The 19,922-nt window shown below is 49.8% G+C and overlaps 1 protein-coding gene across 8 annotated transcripts in view; it reads left to right on the forward strand.

Moving 5' to 3' along the window:
* PITPNM2 (phosphatidylinositol transfer protein membrane associated 2) overlaps positions 1 to 19,922 on the forward strand; it is a 147,109-nt gene that overhangs the window by 97,519 nt on the left and 29,668 nt on the right. For all 8 annotated transcript variants that reach the window (XM_053587916.1, XM_053587911.1, XM_053587908.1 and 5 more), the window contains one exon: positions 9,953 to 10,125. In XM_053587916.1, the coding sequence (XP_053443891.1) occupies positions 10,048 to 10,125 (78 nt within the window). In that variant the 5' untranslated portion in view covers positions 9,953 to 10,047. The remainder of the gene's footprint in view (positions 1 to 9,952; positions 10,126 to 19,922) is intronic.

The raw sequence follows: 19,922 nt of genomic DNA on the forward strand, positions 1-19,922 counted from the left end.
TAGAAGGATGGCCTGGGTACTGCAGCGGAAATGCTGGTAACCGTGAGGAGGTGACAAGGAGTGAGATGGAAATGCCCCCAAGCAAAGCCATGTGAGCCACAGCTTGGAACCAAGCCTCAGGGGCCATGGTGGGATATTTGTGTTTCTGCTGTCACATCTGAGCCTCCAGTGGCATTTTGTTTGAAGTGCCCAGGCTTATTGCAGCCATGTTCAGTGTTAAACCCTAGAGGCCAGCATGCCAACATGGGGGGGAGTCACTCAATGACCATCAGGGTCCCCAATGGCTGAGGAAGGGATAAATTCCAGATAATTCCTTCTGGTGCTCATGCTTATCTTGGTGGCTCTGGATTTCAGTTTTGTTTCCTCAGATCCAAATAAATCTCCTCTGCCCTTTTCTACCCAGCCAGGGAGTAGAAGTCTTAAGAATGGTGCTCCCTTGCCCTGGAGAGGGACATTGCCCTCTCTGAGCTTGCTGTCTGCAGCTCTGCTTATGGATTGAGGTGCCTCCTAACCCTCTGACACAGGCTCCCAACCCTGCAGAGCACTGCAGCCTGTGGGGCCCCTGGGTGGCCACTGTGCTATGGGGTCTGAGATGGAGTCCCGCAGTGGCTTGGCAGTGTCCCACCCTGGTGCTCTTGGCATCAGATAGTGAGATTAATGTGGCCTTCTGTGAGATTTCAGGTACTACAGCAGTGCCCAGAGCTTGGGGGCTCTCTGGGGTCAGGGCAGGGGGACCAGTCATGTGCTGCTCAGAGAGGTCCAGGTCACTGGAGGGGGGTGCTGTGTCCTTCTGCTCAATGCCTTCTTGGTCCGCCCCTCGTGTGACTGGGGGCAGGGAGACGCCTAGAGTCAGGGACCTGGCCCCTGACCTGGCTCTTTCCCCACTCCCCAAGCCTGAGCCCCCTCGTTTATAAAGTGAAGACAGGCCTGGAGTGGGGTCTTCTACTTGTTTCTTAGACCAGAAACCCTTTCTTTAAAAGAAATCTCTTGGGGAGGCCCAGTACCTAACAGGTGAGGGTGGAGTCTCCCTGGGGGAAGAGATGGGAACCCTCTGTGGGAATGCCCCCCTCCTGCTTTCAGCCCCTGGCACAGAGAGGCCCCTGACAGGTGCCAGCCTCGTAACTACATCTATTCAGTGCAGCCCACACTCCACACCCCTGCCTGGGCCCAGGAGGCTGGTCCCTAGATAAGAGGAACTTGGCATCCTCCAATCCACTGGTCCCCAGACAGCACAGGTGGTGGCGCACCTGGCGAGGAAGCACCTTCACCCTTACCCACTTCAGACCTGAGTGGGGGCCCATAAGTTTGGGAAGCAGAGAGTCAGAAAGAGAGTCCAGAAGCACACATGGGTCCTGAAGCCCATGCCCCCAGATCTTGCTTCTCTCCACTGCTGCAGAAATCAAGGCTCCCACTGGCCTGGCTTGGAGGAGCATCCAGACTTAATAGCCAGGATGCAGAGGACTTGTGTTTGGACAGATTCCATCCTCCCCTCTCTCCACACAGCCTCACTACTAAATCCTATCTGTGACGTCAGACCCCAGCTAATCATGGAAAAACAGATTAAGTTCTGTAAACTCAATTCTTTTCCTTTCCTTCCCAGTCAGGGTGTCTCGTGGCCTCTGCTCAAAGGAGCTATCGACCCCCCTGTTCCTCCGCCGCCCTTCCTGGCCCAGCCCCAATAATCCACTTCCATCTTCACCACATGCCTCCGGCAAGGGGCAAGGCCACCTTGGCCCTGCTAAGCCTGGAGCCCCTCTGTGTTGCCTCTCCTATAATGCCTTGAGGGCTGAGGGGGTGGGGTGGGCAGCAAGCATTCTGTGTTTTTGTGGGAGGCCATGCCCCTAGATTTTTCAGGTCACTTTGCTCGCACTTCCTCTTGGCCATGGCTGGACACAGCCTGCACCTTATGTTTTGTCCAGAGCTCTTCTCTTTTGCTCCTGTGACCTCCCTGGATGTTACACCAATGTGGCCCATTCTGGCAAGGTCTATACCGTTGTTTGTTGGAAGACATCGATGAACATGGGGCTGGGGTCCTGTCTGGGATCATAAATGCAGGGGTGGAACCCAAAGGATTCTTTAAAGGGTGGGGACCAAGGGCCATCTTTGAGACTTAGGTGAGGGTCCCTATCCTCCCTGGAGAGGGGCTGTTTGGGCAGTGCATGTGGGGAGCCACCTAGACTCCTTCCCTGGCTCCCCTCACAGGAGGGCCTCTCGAGACCTGTGTGTGTCTTTTTTTCCTTCGCACCGTGCCAGGCTCTGGAAACTGCCCTGTGGAACGCAGTAAAATAAAATGCTGTCTAACCCATCACGACGCCTGCAGAGATGAGATGAAATGTGTGTCTGCCTCTCGCTTACCCAGGCAGCCGGAGTGGGTGTAATGAGATTGTCTGAGTGAGGGTTCAGCTGCAGGCCATGGGGGCTCAGGGGACAAGTAGGCAGGCACACAAGTCATGCTGCTGCTCTGATCAAGGGGAGGGTCTGCCAAACACCCCAGCCTTGGGCTCAACCAGGGAGAACTTGAGGAGGGCCCTACCTGGCCCCAGCACCTACCACAGCCAGCTTTGCCTTCAGACCTGAGTGCCTAGGGGTCAGATCGTCTTTCCCTGCAGACCGGGGGTCTGGTGTCTGCATGTGGGGGTGGGTAGCCCATAGGTCCTGTGTCTATCTTCTCAACCGTAATAGGCTTAGGAGTACCTCCTGGCTGCTCCCTCCCGCTAGTTGAGTGCTGGTTGAAAATAAACACTTTACCAATCGTATCATTTAATCCACAGGACTGCCCAGCAGGGCAAGTGCTGTTCTTACGTCTGTTTTGCAGAAGATAAAATGAAAGATTAAAGAGATTAGGTGGCTTGCCCACCATTGAGGCTAGGCTATAGTAGAGGGTCTGCTTGAGATTTTAATCTCTGTCTGGCCACTTACACACATGCTGCTCAGACTCTGCCACAGCCACCTCCTGAAAAGTCAGAAAAAGTCACCCCCAGATTTCATCAACCTGAGGAAATCCTCACCAGCATTCAGTGAACACTTATTACAGACTCTGTACCAACAGACATACAGAGTACTCATAACTTTTTTTATAAATATTCTACATGCATTTTTAAAATAAAAATCAAATTTAATTTTACTTAGATTTAACCAAAGAAAGACAAATTCATTTTCAGGTATCTAAATGGGAGGGCATTGCTAAACCTAAGAAAACATTTCTTTATCGTAAGTGATAATGGTTCCTAAAAGGTTGAACTTAATGGGGAAAAAAACCAGAAAAATTATCATTTTTTCCAGGTTTTTTTTTCTTTAATGGGACATGCATATATTGAATCTACATAAATTAAATGCACATGTAACTTTAGTGTCAATAGTAGCTGTTGGCATCTTCATGAGGGAAGTGAATTTTCCCTGTCCACAACCGTCTTAAGAATTTCTGAGGTATGTCTCCTAGGGGTTGTCCTATTGGTTCCTGTGCGTGTGAGTGTGCAGGGCTGTGTGGGGTGGCAGGTGTGTCATCTTAGCCGTCTGTCCTCTGTTGTAGTGCCGCATTGAGTGCATGCACCGTGGCTGCCAGGGCTGCTCTAGCTGAGGCCCCTGACCTATCTCTACCCAGAACTTTGGACTTTTGAGTTGCGCCACCCCCTTTCCTGGGAGCAGCTCTTCTTGCAAAACGGTGCCCCAGGCCCAAGTTCAGAAAAATTATTATTATTGTTTTTTTTTTTTTGTAGAGACAGAGTCTCACTTTATTACCCTCGGTAGAGTGCTGTGGCCTCACACAGCTCACAGCAACCTCCAACTCCTGGGCGCAAGCGATTCTCCTGCCTCAGCCTCCCAAGTAGCTGGGACTATAGGCACCCGCCACAACGCCCGGCTATTTTTTGGTTGTAGTTTGGCTGGGGCCGGGTTTGAACCCATCACCCTCGGTATATGGGGCCGGCGCCTTACCGACTGAGCCACAGGCGCCGCCCAGAAAAATTATTTTTAATAGAAGGTCTCCCAGTGCTGCCCAGGCTAGAGTGCAGTGGCTGGCTACTCATAGGCACAGTTTCAGCTCACAGCAGCCTCGAACTCAAGCGATCCTCCTGCCTCAGCCTCCTGAGTAGCTGGGACTACAGGCATCCACCCCTGGCTAATTTTTCTATTTTTAGTAGAGATGGGTCTTGCTCTTACTCTGGCTGGTCTCGATTTCTTGGGTTCAGTGGATCTTCCTGCCTCAGCCTCCCAAAGTGCTAGAATTATAGGCATGAACAACCATGCCCAGCCAGAGGAAAACTTTTGACACTAGCTTGATTGAGATATAATTAACATACCATACATTTACTTATTTAAGCTACACAATTCAATGGTTTTGGTATGTTACATTATTGATTTTTTTTTTTTTTTTGAGACAGATTCGCACATTGTCACCCTTGGTAGAGTGCTGTGGCATAGCTCACAGCAACCTCAAACTCTTGGGCTCAAGAGATTCCCTTGCCTCAGCCTCCCGAATAGCTGGGACTACAGGTGCACACTAAAAGGTCTAGCTATTTTTTTTTTTTTTTTTTTTGTGGTTTTTGGCCGGGGCTGGGTTTGAACCTGCCACCTCCGGCATATGGGACCGGCGCCCTACTATTCGAGCCACAGGCGCCGCCCGGTCCAGCTATTTTTTGAAGACAGGGTCTTGCTGTTGCTCAGGCTAGTCTCAAACTCCTAAGCTCAGGCAATCCACCTGCCTCGGCCTCCCAGAATGCTAGCATTATAGGTGTGATCCACCACACCTGGCATTATTGATTTTTTTTAATTGTATATATATATAATTTGCCTTTTTAATGTCCAATTCCATCCCATTAATTACAATTCACAATGTTGTGCAACCATCACTATTACCATTCCCAAAGCATTTTCCATCACTCACATAGAAATTCCGTACTCATTAAACAATGACTTTAATTCCTTTCTTCCCCAGCCCCTGATCTCTAACCTATAGTTTCTGAGAAAAAAACTTTCTGAAAGATTAAAAATATAATTTTTGGCCAGTGGCTCACGCCTGTAATCCTTGCACTGTGGGGGGGTGGATACCTTAAGTTCAAGAGTTCGAGACCAAGTCTGAGCAAAAATGAGACCTCATCTCTACTAAAATGGAAATACTGAGGCAAGAGGATCGCTTGAGCCCAAGAGTTGGAGGTTGCTGTGAGCTGTGACGTGATGGCACTCCACCAAGGGCAACAGCTTGAGACTCTGTCTCAAAAAATAAATAAATAAAATAAAGTTATTAATTTTAAAATATATATATAAACTTTATTTTTTTGAACAGTTTTGGTTCTTGGCAAACTTGAATGAAAAGTACAGAGTTCTTCTGGGGCGGCGCCTATGGCTCAGTCGGTAAGGCGCCGGCCCCATGTACTGAGGGTGGCGGGTTCAAACCCGGCCCCGACCAAACTGCAACCAAAAAATAGCTGGGCGTTGTGGCAGGTGCCTGTAGTCCCAGCTACTCAGGAGGCTGAGGCAAGAGAATCGCTTAAGCCCAGGAGTTGGAGGTTGCTGTGAGCTGTGTGAGGCCACGGCACTCTACCAAAGGCCGTAAAGTGAGACTCTGTCTCTACAAAAAAAAAAAAAAAAAAAGAAAGGTACAGAGTTCTGCCAGGTGCAGTCGGTCACCCCTGTGATCCTAGCACTCCGGGAAGTCGAAGCAGTTGGATTGCCTGAGCTCACAAGTTTGAGACCAGCCTAAGCCAGAGCAAGCCCTTGTCTCTAAAAATAGCTGGGTGTTGTGGCAGGCGCCTGTAGCCCCAGCTACTTGGAAGGCTGAAGCAAGAGAATTGCTTGAGTCCAAGAGTTTGAGGGCTGTGAGGTTGCTGTGAGCTATGACGCCACAGCACTCTAAGAAGGGCAACAAAGTGAAACTCTGTCTCAAAAAAAAAAAAAAGAAAAAGGAAAGTACAGAGTTCCCATATGCCCATTTTTGCACAGGAAAAATCCCGCACAAGACTGGGACATCTGTGGTAGTCAAACTGCCATTGACACATCATTGTCACCAGAGTCTATGGGTTACATTCAGGCTCCCTCTAAGTGTTGTCCAGCCTATGGGTTGGAGAAATGTGTGATGACATGTTTCCACCATTGTAGGATCATACAGAGCTGTTTCATTGCCCTAAAAATCCTCCCTGCTCTGCCTGTTCATCCCTTATAATTTTTTTTTAACCTTCTTAACAAACCAACACCTATCCCATGGAAGTTGAGGAAATTTTATTTCCATCTGTGGTCTTGTTATATTATTATTTGCATACCTTGTTCAAGTTTTTATATTCTGTTCACTAGCTGTAATAACAATGATTTCAAAATATTTCATAAGTATGAATTCATCATTCATCAGGACTTCTCCATCAGTGACCTTATTTTGATTTATCTGTTGATCAGTTGGATTTCAACATCAGGTATTTCTTTTTTTGTGGTTTTTAAGAAGACTTTCTGGAGCAGTGCCTGTGGCTCAAGGAGTAGGGCGCCGGCCCTATATACCAGAGGTGGCAGGTTCAAACCCAGCCAAAAACCGCAAAAAAAGAGAAGATGACTTTTTGGCTGCCCAAGTCCGTAAATTTGGGGCAGGATAAAGCATAGCCATTCTGGGACACACAGAAGGAGGATATGCCCCGGCGTGGGGCCCTTGTTCCACTGGTCCTTCTATCAGAGCAAACTTTCCTCTCACCTGCCCCCAGCCACAGGTCTTAGGAAGCCCAACTCTACCCTCCATGAAGTCTTTCCTGAGGCCCCTCTGGGCTGAATGGCTGATCCCATTTCAGTAACCTTCATGATAACTCTGAAGTCAGGTGGGCTTATCTCCCTCTTTACATAAGGACAGACGAAGGCTCGGCAGATACTTTTCTGGGAGATCACATGGCTGGTAAAGGCATTGCCGTGTCTGCAGTTGCATCCCATAGTGACCTCCTGTCTCCCACATTCTGTCACTCAAGAGTTCTGAGTCCTCTCTCCTGCTGTTAGTCACTCATGCACCTACCTGTAACTATATTTTCTTTCCTCCTGCCTATCTATGTATCTGCCTGCCTGCTTACCTCCATGGCTCTTTAGTTCCTCATGGACAGAAATATGGTTGTTTTTGTCTAACCCAGCTTTGGACAGAATCGCTAAGCTTTGCTCAGTAGTCTAGCTCCACCTGGGAGCTGCCAAGGGGCCTCTGGGCCCTCTCGGCTTGTGTCCCCTCTCTGTCTTGTCCCTCGGCTGGCACATCAAGACTGTGGACACCACTTGTGTGATCTGGTGGCTTGTGGACACCACCAGTTCATCTGGTGGCTTGTCTTTGTGGAGCATCATTATGTACCTCTGAGATCTGAAACCTGAGCCAGTGTCTGGGTGCTGGCTCAGGCTCTGAGAGTTCATCCCTGATTATCACTTGAGGAGCTGGAGGTGTTTAAGGAACGTACTTGGCCCTGAAAATCCTGCCTCACTCCTAAGCTGTGTGTCTGCAGCAGCACCTGATGGACTGGGAATCTAAGGGCATGGAGGGTGGTCTGACTCGGGTGTGGTGAGTATGACAGGCAGGTAAGACTTTGAAGGACAGACTCCTGAAGAATGTATAGAGATTGTGTCTGACAATCTGCATAGTTTAGATGACCAAATGGGACTTGCTCAAGGTCACTCTGGGTCATTGCATTTATCTGAGCAGTAAAGAAACACACCTGAGGCCTCATAGACGTAGGTGGGTGCCACATGTCACACCAGTGCACTGCTTCTGTGGCTTCCAAAGTGTCTTCTGGGTCAGATGATCCTGGGGCTTCAATGAAGAACTTTGGGAAGTAGAAGAGCTTTGGAAACACAGCCACACTGAACCTCCATTTCCTTGTCTTCATCTGCAACCCTAATTTCAACTAAGTACAGTGTTCTCTCTCTTTTGTATCTGCAAGGAAGGTTCCCAAATCTAGTGCCTGAGCTACCCTCTTAGCCAGTTGGAAGCCCATCCTGGTGTCAGATTCCTTGCAGTTTCAGCCAGCTAAGTGGGGTTCTTGTTCCACACCTCAGGGAACAAGGGACGGCCCTGGAAACTGTAAGGCCATTGCTTCTTTCTCCTGTGGCCTCAGCTTTCAGACAGACATAGAGAACATAGACACATTGGCCTGGGCCAGGTGTCTCAGAGGCCCATTGGAGTGTGGGGAAGAACCCTGCAAAGGCAGCCAGCAATGGTCTCTTTTCACTTGTTTTAGGGTCTATCAGGGAATAGGCAAGACAGTAACTTGGAGCTTTACAGTTTGGCATGAAGGGGAAGAGGAAGGAAAGAGGATGAGAGGGCTCTCTGGGAGAGGGGAGGCAGAGAGAAGTTTATGTGTCCAGGTGACATTGCTCAGTAGCATGACCAGGAGCTCTGAGCCAGAGAGCTCCCAGGGGCAGCAGGAGTCTGGGGTCATTTATGGCTCCAGGGTTTGTCTTATCTATGGCCAGCAGATGTGAGGTGCAGTTTCATGGGGCATATACAGAAGATAGGCTCTAAATGTGCTACAAAGATGTTCATTTGCTCTATATTTAAAGCAACTGGATGTGAGAACTTGAGTTGGATGCCCCTTTGGGCTAAGGTTCCTACCAGCCATGAAGGAAACCATAGGGGGCTGTTTTAGGACAACACAGGGGTCATCTCTGACCCCTTCATATGACCTTTCACCCTCTCTGTCTCTCTCCTAAGTGGCTTAAGATTTAAGAATTTTTCAGGTGGGGGGGCAGGGGAATGAGGGAGCAGGGAATGGGGAAGGAGGGATATGGGTGTGCTCCCACTTAATGGGTACAATGTTAGGGTGTACGGCACACCTCTTGGAGGTGGGACATAAATATAAGAGGGACTCTACCTAACAAATGCAAACATTGTAACCTAATTCTTTGTACCCTCAAATTAACCTGAAACAACAACAAAAAAAATAATTTTTCAACCCTATATGCTGGTGTTCCTAAGTGTTCTGGTAAATATGCTTTTCTCAGTCTTGTCAGAGTAATGCTTTAGTGCTGGGCAATACTCATATGCTTCCTATAGACCACTGCCCCAGGGAAGCCACCTGATTCACCAGGCCCTGGCTCTTGTCACTAGCCGGAGTTCTGCCTGCTGTCCTTGGCGTGGTCTTTCTATTATAAAATACTATTCTGATTCTGCCACTGTCCATCCTGGAAACCTTCACCTGGCTTAATGTTAAACAGCCTGTGACTTCTGGGGGTGACCAGAAGATACTTACAGCAAAGTCTCAGCCATCTGGGGCTTAGGTTGTAACGGGTGATTTCGTTTTCCAGATAACTGAGAATGTGCCTCCTCCCAGCATTATGTATTTTTAAAATTTGATTGCTTTAGGTGAAAATCTTCTTCAAATATATTATCAGCTTAAATAGACATTCTCATGAATACACTGTTTGCCTATCTTGTCTTCTGTACCTCCCAGACCCAGCCCAATGTAAGGGAGAGAAAATGTGCCAGTAAATCTGTATTGAACCCAAACCAAATTTTAGATCAGAGTCTTCTGCCAGGGTGCAGCAATGCTGTCTGCAGCGAGTAACATGAGCAGATTGCCCTGAACCTGACGGGCTGACTTGGACTGCTGATCTGAAAACGTCTTGCATCCCTTCTTGGTTTCATCTGCTCTGCCTTCTCTCCCATGACCAAGCATCATTATGTGGGTTGTCACAGGCTGACTGGGGAGCAGGAACTGTAGCTTATTAGGATTGTGAGTAGAACAAGAGCATGGTGCTCTTTCCCTGACCCTTGCTGATAGGGGCACAATTCTTTGCTTCCCTGTGGATGTATGTTGGTCAGAGAGTTTATATACAACAGCCTCTCACTTGTCCTTCAGCAGCTCTTAGCTGACAAGGGAAGTGGAGGCCAGAGAGACTGGGGAGAGAATCCTAGCCTTGGGTCTGCACTGGGCCTTTCCTCTGTGCTGTAGGATCCACTAGCCTTTGCACAAAGTTACTGTCCTGTCCCCTCTCTCTCTTTCTCTCTCAGGGGTCTTTCGTGAACTTTGTCATGGTTATTTAAGGAACCTTGCCTAGAAGTCCCAACTCACAGTTCCCCATCGACGGGAAGGCCTGGACTCCAAGATGATTATAAAAGAATATCGGATTCCTCTGCCCATGACCGTGGAGGAGTACCGCATCGCTCAGCTGTACATGATACAGGTGGGTCTCTGGCGAGGGCGGGCCATGCCAGCCACACAAGGGGCCTGTATGTGGGTTGGGGCGGAGTTGCAGCTTTCACAGGCCAGTGCCTCAGAGGCTCCTAAGAAACGTCTGAGTTGCGCTAGCCTTCTGGTCACCAGTCTTAATGTCAGGCATGTGGAGGTACAGCGTAGGAATTTGTGGCATCTGATTGCTTCACCAGCACTGTGTCCTGGCATCTATAATGCTAGTAATTGTGAGCTCGGTGCTCAGTGGTTAGGGCGCCAGCCACATACACATACAATCTGGCCCAGGCCTGCTGAACAGCAATGACAACTATAACAACAACAACAACAAAAATTAGGCTTGGCGCCCGTAGCACCATTGTTATGACATCAACCACATATATCGAACCCAGCCCTGACCATCTAAACAACAATGACAGCTGCAACAAAAAATAGCTGGACGTTGTGGTGAGCGCCTGTATTCCCAGCTACTTGGGAGGCTGAGGTAAGAGAATTGCTTAAGCCCAAGAGTTGGAGGTTGCTGTGAGCTGTGACACCATGACACTCTACCAAGGGTGACATAGTGAGACTCTGTCTCCAAAAAAAAAAAAAAAAAAAAGCTAACAATTGTGTTTAGTGCTTACTATCTCCCTGATCAGTCCAGACATTGTCCCCCGTCCCAATAACTTGAGGATATCATCACAAAACCCCCACAGGCTGGAGCTTAAACCACAAGAGCTCATTTCCTCACTGTTCTGGGGGCCAGAAGTCCCACACTAAGGTCTGGCAGATTCGGTTTCTGGTGAGGGCTGCCTTTTGCCTGTGTCCTCATGTGGCAGAGAGAGCTGTATAATCTCTTCTTTTTAGGAAGACACCAGTCCCATCATGGGTGCCATTCCCATATGACCTCATGTAACCCCCATCACCACCCAAAGGCCCCATCTCCAAGCACCATCACCTTGGAGGTTAGGGCTTCAGCATAGGAATTTAGAAGAATACAAACATTTAGTCCATAACACCCCATTTGACAGGCAGGAAAGTGTAAGGCCCAGAGCAGGTACGTCACTTGTCCAGGAGCATACAGCTCCCAGGCCCACCCTTTTCTTCCTACTCTGGCTGCCTGCAAACAGAAGTGCGGGATCTGTGGCAAGTACAGAATCACAGGTGAGTTTGAGGATGACAGGTTCCTGTGACCAGCCAGAGACTACTCTCAGGAGACATTACCAGGCTCACTACTCAGTGCCCAACTGACCTGGGACACAGAATCAGGATCTGGTTGCTTCTAGCCCAGGTGTCAAGCATCACCATCACTCTCACTTGCCAGGGTTCCCGCGGAGGTCCTGGCTCTATGGAGGTTCCTGCCTAACCTCCGTGTCTGCCTGCCTAGCTGGGCAACTTTCCTCCAAGGGGAGGGTCTCTGGGCTTCCCATTCTGATTATGAACTTGCTCCTGGCCTGGCACTGGCTTCTCTGGGCATAGCGGTGCTTGAGTCTTTGCTACCCAGTGGGGCCTGCCTCCCATGCAGCATCTTGCTGCAAACTGTAATTGTAGCATAACATGGGGCCATCCGTGTAGGGCAGAGATCCCAGCTAGTGCGGTGTCCACCCCCAAACCCCACGCTTGCCTAGTAGGCTCCTCCTTTAACCCAAGTCCGAGGAGGTAGTCAAGAGCACCCAGCAGAGCCTGAGAAGCTGCTGGGGTTTGGCCAGGCTCTTTCGCCCAGGAGGCTCTGCTGGGAAGAGAATGGGAGGTGATCCCAGCCTCTCTAGGGGGCTGTTTGCTCTGAGCTGCTTCAGAAGGGCCACTCAGTTCCCTCTTGAACCACTTACCCCTTAATTATTTCTAGAGAGCAGAGAGAAAGAGGCTTAAATCAGCCCCCCACCTCTGAGCACTCTGGAAATAGCTCAGCTCGCTCAAGGACCAGGCTGATCTGCCAAAGCTGCTGCTTGTCCCAGGATTCCTCAGTTCCCACCCAGGCCAGAGTGAGCCTGGACCACGGCAGGCAGCCCCTCAGCTCCACCTGGGTCAGGCTCTGGGAGGACTGTCCTCCAGCCTCTAGGAGATCCCACAACTTTTCTGGAACACAGAATCACCTCTGACGCTGGGCTCCTCGATACACTGCCATTCCCCATCACCCCCCTCAAGCTTTCTTTTCAGCATCTGTCTTCGTACCTCCAATGAATGTAGTTGCCCTGTGTGACACTCAGATTTTCTTCTGCTCCACGCATCCCAGGGCCTGTCTGCTGAGCTTACACAGACAGTATCCCTTGATGATCTCTGTCAGCTGGGATTGTAGCAGGCAGATGCAAGCATCTCCAGAGTTGCAGGGTGTGAGTGTCAACACTCACAGCCCTCTGTGAGAGCCTGTCAACCGTCACTCCCAGCGGGGCTGAGCCAGCGCAGCCTCTGGGTGCTGACTGGGGTCCTTTCTGTTGCTCAGAGCTTCCAGGGTCTTTCCCTGTGCTCCAACCAGGTGAGTAATTACAATAGAAAGGTGAAACCAGGGTGGCACCTGTAGCTCAGTTGGTAGGGTGCTGGCCACATACACCGAGGCTGGCAGGTTCTGGTGGGTTCAAACCCTGCCTAAGGATGTCTGCAAAGACAGGGACTTAGGTTGTCAGCTCTCTATAGAATTTGGAAGAAATTCTGTTGGGACTGGGAACTTCAGGCTTCTTTGTTGTTTTATTTTGCTTTCATTGAAATGAATTTTATGTAACTTAAACTTAACCATTTTTAAGTGTACAACTAAGTGGCATTTAGTACATTCACAGTGAGGTGCAACCACCACCTCTGTCTAGCTCCAGAACATTTCTGTCACCCCAAAGAGAAACCTCATACCCACTAGCAGTCACTCCCCATTTCTCCTTCCCCCATTCCCTGGCAACCGCTAATCTGCTTTTCTGCCTCTATGGGTTTGCCTGATCTAGACATTTAATGTAAGTGGAGTCATACAGCATGTGGCCTTTTGTGTCTGGCTTCTGTCACTCAGCATCGTGTTTCAAGGTTTACCCATGTCATGGCACATGTCAGGGCTTCGTTCCTTCTGTGGCTGAATCATATTCCATTATAGAGACAGACCACATTTTGTGTATCCATTCATCAGGTGGGGGATGTTTGGGTTGACATTAGCATACAAATATTCATTTGAGTCCCAGTTTTCAGTTCTTCTGGGTCAACCTCTAAGAAGAGAACTAAGGGGTCATATGGTGACCCTGTGTGTGACATCAGGATGAACCATTGGACTGTTTTCTACAGCAGCTGCACCATTTTACTTCCCACCAGCAATGTATAAAGGTTCTGATTTCTCCACATCTTTACCGCATATTCTCCATTTTAAAATTAATGCCACACTGGTGGATGCATTCTGCAATAGAAGAATCTCCAAGGCAATCAGGGGGCCCTTATGCCCGAATTTCAGATCAACCAGATGCTGCTTCCTTCTCTGTGGCTTTTCTGATCTCCACAGGCAGTGGGAAGTGATTTCTTTCTCTGAATCTTCCCACCTTGGGCACTTAGCTCTTTCCACCTCTTCATGGTTGTCTGTCTGGGACAGCAAGATCCCCAGGGCAGAAGTAGGTCCTTGCATCTCTTTTCCTAGCCCTGGGCTGGTGTCCTCTTCATCTTGTGGGCTGATCCTCCCCCCTCATGCACAGACATGTGTAGGTCCACACATGATAGGTGTACACGCATGCATGGTCACACGTGGACACACATGTGTAAACCTACATGGATATTGTCACTGTGCCTGGCTGGAAATCCACACTTTCTCTGGCAGATGTTTCTCAGCTCTGAGGCAGCTGAAAACAGACCACACCCCCACTGCCAGCCAGGGTTCACACAACTGCCATGGCCCCCTAGCTATGGCTATGATGCCCTCGTCTCCCAGAGACACAACCCTCCCCTGCCTTCCTGCCAGGGTGGGACATGAGGAAGGGGCAGGAGATAGTCCTGGGGTGCCAGGCAGAGCCTGGGGTCCCCACACAGGGGGGCCTGATCTCAGAGGAAGGGGCACATGTAGATATATAATATACATGCATACAGGGCATGTGAACATGTATGTGTGTATACCCACATGTAGCCAGACAGACACATACACACATGCTTATACCCCAGTTCTAGTGAGCCTATAGGAGGCCCACAGGCCATGAGAGCCAAGGGGGTGGTACTTCGTGGCTTCTCTTATTGCCAGCACAGCCCCTTCCTCTGAGATCAGGTCCCCCTATGGGGACCCCAGACTCTGCCTGGCACCCCAGGACTATCTCCTGCCCCTTCCTCATGTCCCACCCTGGCAGGAAGACAGGGGAGGGTTGTATCTCTGGGAGATGAAGGCATCATAGCCATAGCTAGGGGGCCATGGCAGGTGTGTGAACCCTGGCTGTTTTCAGCTGCCACAGAGCTGAGAAACATCTGCCAGAGAAAGTGTGACTTTCTCACTCACAGCCAAGCACAGTGACTCATACCTATAATCCTAGCACTCTGGGAGGCCATGGCAGATGGATTGCCTAAGCTCATGAGTTTGAGACCAGCTTGAGCTAGAGCAAGACCCTATCTCTAAAAATAGCTGGATGTTGTGGTAGGTGCCTGTAGTCCTAGCTACTTGGGAGGCTGAGGCAAGAGAATCACTTGAACCCAAGAGTTTGAGGTTGCTGTGAGCTATGATGCCAGGTACTTTTCCAAGGGCTGAAAAGTGAGACTCTATCTTAAAAAAAAAAAGGCAAGAAAGAAAGTGGCTTGTCACCTGTAGCTTAGTGGCTAGGGCACCCACACATACACCAGAGCTGGCGGGTTTGAATCCAGCCCGGGCCTGCCAAGCAACAATGACAACTACAACCTAAAAATAGCTGGGTGTTGTGGCGGGTGCTTGTAGTCCCGCCGAGGGACTACTTGGGAGCAAGAGAATTGCTTAAGCCCAAGAGTTTGAGGTTGCTGTGAGCTGTGACGCCACAGCACTCTACTGAGGGCAACGTAGTGAGACTCTCTAAAAAAAAAAAAAAGAAGAAGAAAGAAATATGTTAGCCACAGAAATGATCCACATTTGTCAATTTAAACTTTCTAGGAATTACATTTAAAAAAAAGAAAGAAAGTGTGTTTTGGCCACTTCTGTGGCCAAACTGACCCAGGTTTGGGTTCTAGCTCTGCCATTTTCCAGCTGAGAGATGGTGAAAAAGTATTGGGCTCCAACCTCAGTTTCCTTATCTGTGACATAAGACAGCCTAGCTCAGAGCCCCAGTTTCCCATTTTACATATGGGAAAAATGAGGCCCACAGAGCCAGGGATAGAACTCAGATCCCTCATTTCCAGGTGGCCTCTCTGTCCTGGGGAGCTCTGGGACTCCTGCTGGGGGCAGGGGCAGAGGTGAGGGGAGGAGGCCAAGACGCTTGTGTCTAGACTGGAGAGGCAGCATTCCAAGGGGTCAGCCACCTTTGTGGCAGCTCAGAGGCACTGCTGCTGTCCCCCTTGTGTCCCAGCCTTCTCTGGGTGAGGGGGTTCTGGTAGAAACGCCAAGTACTGGGGCTGTAGGCCTGAGGGCAGAGAAGCCCAAGAGTGTGGACCTCAGGCCATCCTCACTTGGTTCCAGCATGCCACATGAAGGTGGGAGGGCTGCAGCAGGGGCAAAGCTCCTGGGACCCAGCATGGCCTCTGAGCCTGTGTCCTTGCTGTCATGGGGATCCCAGCTGCCCCTCTAGGAAGCTTCCTGTGCTGCTGCAGGCCCCACAGATGTTTACTCTTCCTGGCCCCAGCTTTGTCTGAGCCGTCCCTGAACCCATGGTTCCTGAGACTCATCACTATGGGGTGATGGATTCACAGGTGTGAACATGTGATCAGCTGTTCCTTTACATGTGTTTGTTTACTGTATGTCAGTTGTACCTCAATAACACTGTTATAAAAAAGAGTTCAATTCACCAGACTTGCTCGTGCTCTGAATTGTGCCGAGAGCCAGTTGCAGAGATGAATGAAAAGTGCTTCCCACACCTGTGGGGAGATGGGTACAGGTGCAGCCAACCTAAGCTCAGGAGTTTGAGACCAGCTTGAGCTAGAGCAAGACCCTATCTCTAAAAATAGCTGGACGTTGTGGTAGGTGTCTGTAGTCCCAGCTACTTGGGAGGCTGAGGCAAGAGACTCCCAGGAGACAGGGAGCTGGGTCTTCACACGAGTTCCAGGCAGGTGCTCAAGAGAACAGAGTTCTGCACTGGCCTCACCAGGCAGATAGGCCTTCAAGGAAGGCTGCTGCATTTTTAAGGAAAGAATAATAAGACCTTCATTCCACCTTGAGCTGATTGCTGGTGGAATGGCCACTAAGAATGGGCCTTTCCTCTGAATCAGCAGCTCTCTAGAAGGTGTGTCAAAGTGCCTGGCACCAGGCTTGAGCTGTACTCAGTATTAGTGGTGTCAAAGGTTAAAAAACAAAATTGCTGGCCTGGCCAGGGGAGCCGTTCATCTGGAGAGATGGTCAACAAACATTTACAACCGGGGGGTGAACAAGGATGGCCTGGCCAGGACCCTGGACAGCTCTGGGAGCTGCTGCTTTCAGGGGTTTCTTGGTCCTTGCATCCTCTATGATTCCTGAGCCACTGAGGAACTGGGCCTGTCTCTGCTAACCCTTCACCATCATGACCTCCCATGCTGCTCATAGGAGTGGTGGGCAGGGACTCAGGGCTGGCATCCTATGTGGGCAGCGGTCAGAGCATTTGGGAAGAGCTCACTCCGGGTGGCATGGCTAAGCCACGGCTATGCCTGGGAAAGCCCACCTCTCTCGAATGCCACCACTGGTGAGCAGCCGAGCATAGCTTGGGCAAGGCTGGCTGTCCTTGGGATGCCAGCTCCAAAGTTCCTGGTGACATTTGGGACTAGAGTCCATTCATTCATTTGGTTTTTTACAGAGCACCTGCTGTGCAGGGAAGACAGGCTCAGGGTCCCAGGAGCTTTGCCCCTACGGTAGCCCTCCTGCCTCTATGCAGCATGCTGTACCTATCTCCAGTGAGTGATCAGAGCCCTCACTTTCACCAGGTGACAGTTGGCAGAGCCTGAAATACATCACCTGCTTCATTCCTCAAGTTTCATGATAATCTGCAGAGTTGGTGGTGTTTATCCACATTTACAGATGAGTGCTTGCAGCTCAGGAACTTGCCCGAGGGTACACAGCTGGTCTAATGAAGCCAGCCTGTCCAGAGACATCAGGGGCTGCCTCTTTTACATTGCTTGGAGTGGAACACTTTGAGCTCTCTCAGTGCAGCTCACCTGTCACCTTCTCTGAAGTCTCAGCTATGAGGATTGGAGCAGAGATGCCCCCCTGTGCCCTCCAAAGCCTGTGTTCTCCCTATCCAGTCCTGCCTGCCCCCTACTCAGATGTTCACATGTACGCTCATAGCATAAGGTCATCTTGTGGGATTGCCAGGGTGCTGTGATCATCCTCAGGAGTCACCTCAGAGAAAGTACTGGTGACTGAGGGCACACATGGCCAAGGCCTGGGCAGCAGGCATTGAGAGGCCCATCAGCACTTGCCTGGCTGGTGACTAGTATCCCCCCAAATCCACACTCATCCACAACCTCAGAATGTGACCTTATTTGGAAATGGGGTCTTTGAAGACACAATTATTTAAGAATCTTGAGATGGGATCACCCTGGATTTAGGATGGGCACTGAACTAAGCAGTGTTGTCTCTATGGGAAGAGGAGGCAGATATCAGAGTGACTCTGCCACACACCGAGGAACACTGGGAGCCACAGGAGCCAGAAGAGGCAGGAAGGATCCTCCTGAATCCTCCGGAAGGAGGTGCTAAGTGGGCCTGCTGGCCAGCCAGAGTGGACAGGGCTTCTGCACAGTCATCTAGCACCCCAGAGAGGCCAGGTGGATGGACTCTCCTGCTCCTGGCCCAGCTGCACACTTGACTGCCTGGCAGGCAGACCTGGCCCCCTCTTCCCTGCACACCTTCTCTCTGAGCCTCTAGTACCCAAGTGCATTACTTCCTGGTACTGTCTAACAAAGAACCATGAGCTGGGTAGCTTGAAACAACAGAATTAGTTCTCTTGTAGTTATGGAAGCCAGAGCTAGAAGTCCTGGTGTCTGCAGGGCTGCACTCCCTCTCAAGGCCCTACAGGAGGACCTTCTTTGTCAATTCCAGCTTCTTTTGGCTCCAGGCCTTCCTTGGCTTGTGGCCACATTATTGTAATTCTATGTGCAGAGACCCTCTTTCCAAATAAGGTCACATCCCAGGATTTTTTTTGGGGGGGGGGATTTCAATTCTTTAATCCCAATGCCCCATCTCCATGTAAGTTTGGAAGCTGAGACCAGGGAGAAATGATTTGCCCAGAATGAGTGGGAGTTGTTGGTCAGAGTTGGGACAAGAATTGAATAAATATTCCTCTTGTGCTAACGGGTTACCCCAGAGCAGCTGGGTGCTGTGGCTAAGGCCCCAGAATTAAACATGTCCAAGTTTGGGGCTCAGCTCTGCCATTTAGTAACTGCAACCTTGGACAAATGACAGTCTCTCTCCGCCTCCATTCCTCACCTGTGAATTGGGGATGACAGTCATGTTGCGCCTTCCCAAGGGGCGTTGCAGTAATTAAAGGAGAGCACATGCAGAGCACTTAGCACAACCACACATAAATGAAGCTGCTGGAAGAGGCAGGAGCTTAGAAAGCATCTGGGAAGAAGTAGCTGTTTCCACTGAGAGTCTGGTCTATATTCCAGGAGCTCTTTCAAAGAGGATAGGATGGCACATGGCTGCTCCAGCCTCATCTGCAGGCTCACTCAGGGTCTTGGGTATGGTTTTTGGTTTGGGGGGGTGGTGGTTTTAAAGGAGGCTCAGTAGAGCTGGGCTGCGGAGATACATCTTTGTGCCCTAGAGAGGAAGACAGTGTACACGTGTGCTCTGTGTGCATAGGTGTGTGCACAAATACCTGCTGTGCAGGAAGCTGACCCGATGTGGCCCTAACAATGCTGTCATGTCACCATGGAAAGAGAAGCTGGGCTTTAAAGTCACCAGCACCTCAAACATGAGGTTTTCTATATAAACAAGAAAACTGAGCTTTTGGATATTGGGAAGGGTATTGTGGCAGAGAGACACTTAGATGTGACCCAGACGTCATCTCTGTCATACAGTGCCACTGAGGCCCCTATGCTTGCCATGTTTGATCTCTCTTAAACCTTAGTGAATGCAAGAGGCAGGACTGGCTTCTGTTTATTTTTATACCAGCTTTGCTTTATTGAGATATAAAATCATATATGCATGACTCACTTCACATGCACAGCTCAGTGGTTTTCAGCACATTCGCAGCAACCATCCTCACCATCTGATTCTGGAGTGTTTCCACCTCCCCTTAGCCCTCACTTCTTATTTCCCCCCATGGACCCCTAATCCACTGTCTGTGTCTCTACAGATTTGCCTATTCTGGACTTTTCATATAATGGAGTCATGCAATATGTGGTTTTGTGTGTCTGGCTTCTTTACTTAGTATGTTTTCAAGGTTCGTTTTTTTTTTTTTTTTTTTTTTTTAGACAGAGTCTCACTGTGTCACTCTCGGTAGAGTGCTATGGCATCACAGCTCACAGCAACCTAAACTCTTGGGCTTAAGCAATTCTCTTGCCTCAGCCTCCCAAGTAGCTGAGACTACAGGCGCCTGCCAAAATGCCTGGCTATTTTGTGTTGCAGTTGTCATTGTTGTTTAGCAGGCCTGGGCTGGGCTTGAACCCACCAGCTTCAGTGTATGTGGCCAGCACCCTACTCACTGAGCTAAGAGTGCTGAGCCTGTTTTCAAGGTTTATCCATGTTGTAAAAAGACCTTATGCTTAGGCCGGGCGTGGTGGCTCACG

The sequence above is a fragment of the Nycticebus coucang genome, chromosome 4 (assembly GCF_027406575.1).
Source record: "Nycticebus coucang isolate mNycCou1 chromosome 4, mNycCou1.pri, whole genome shotgun sequence".
Lineage (NCBI taxonomy): Eukaryota > Metazoa > Chordata > Mammalia > Primates > Lorisidae > Nycticebus > Nycticebus coucang.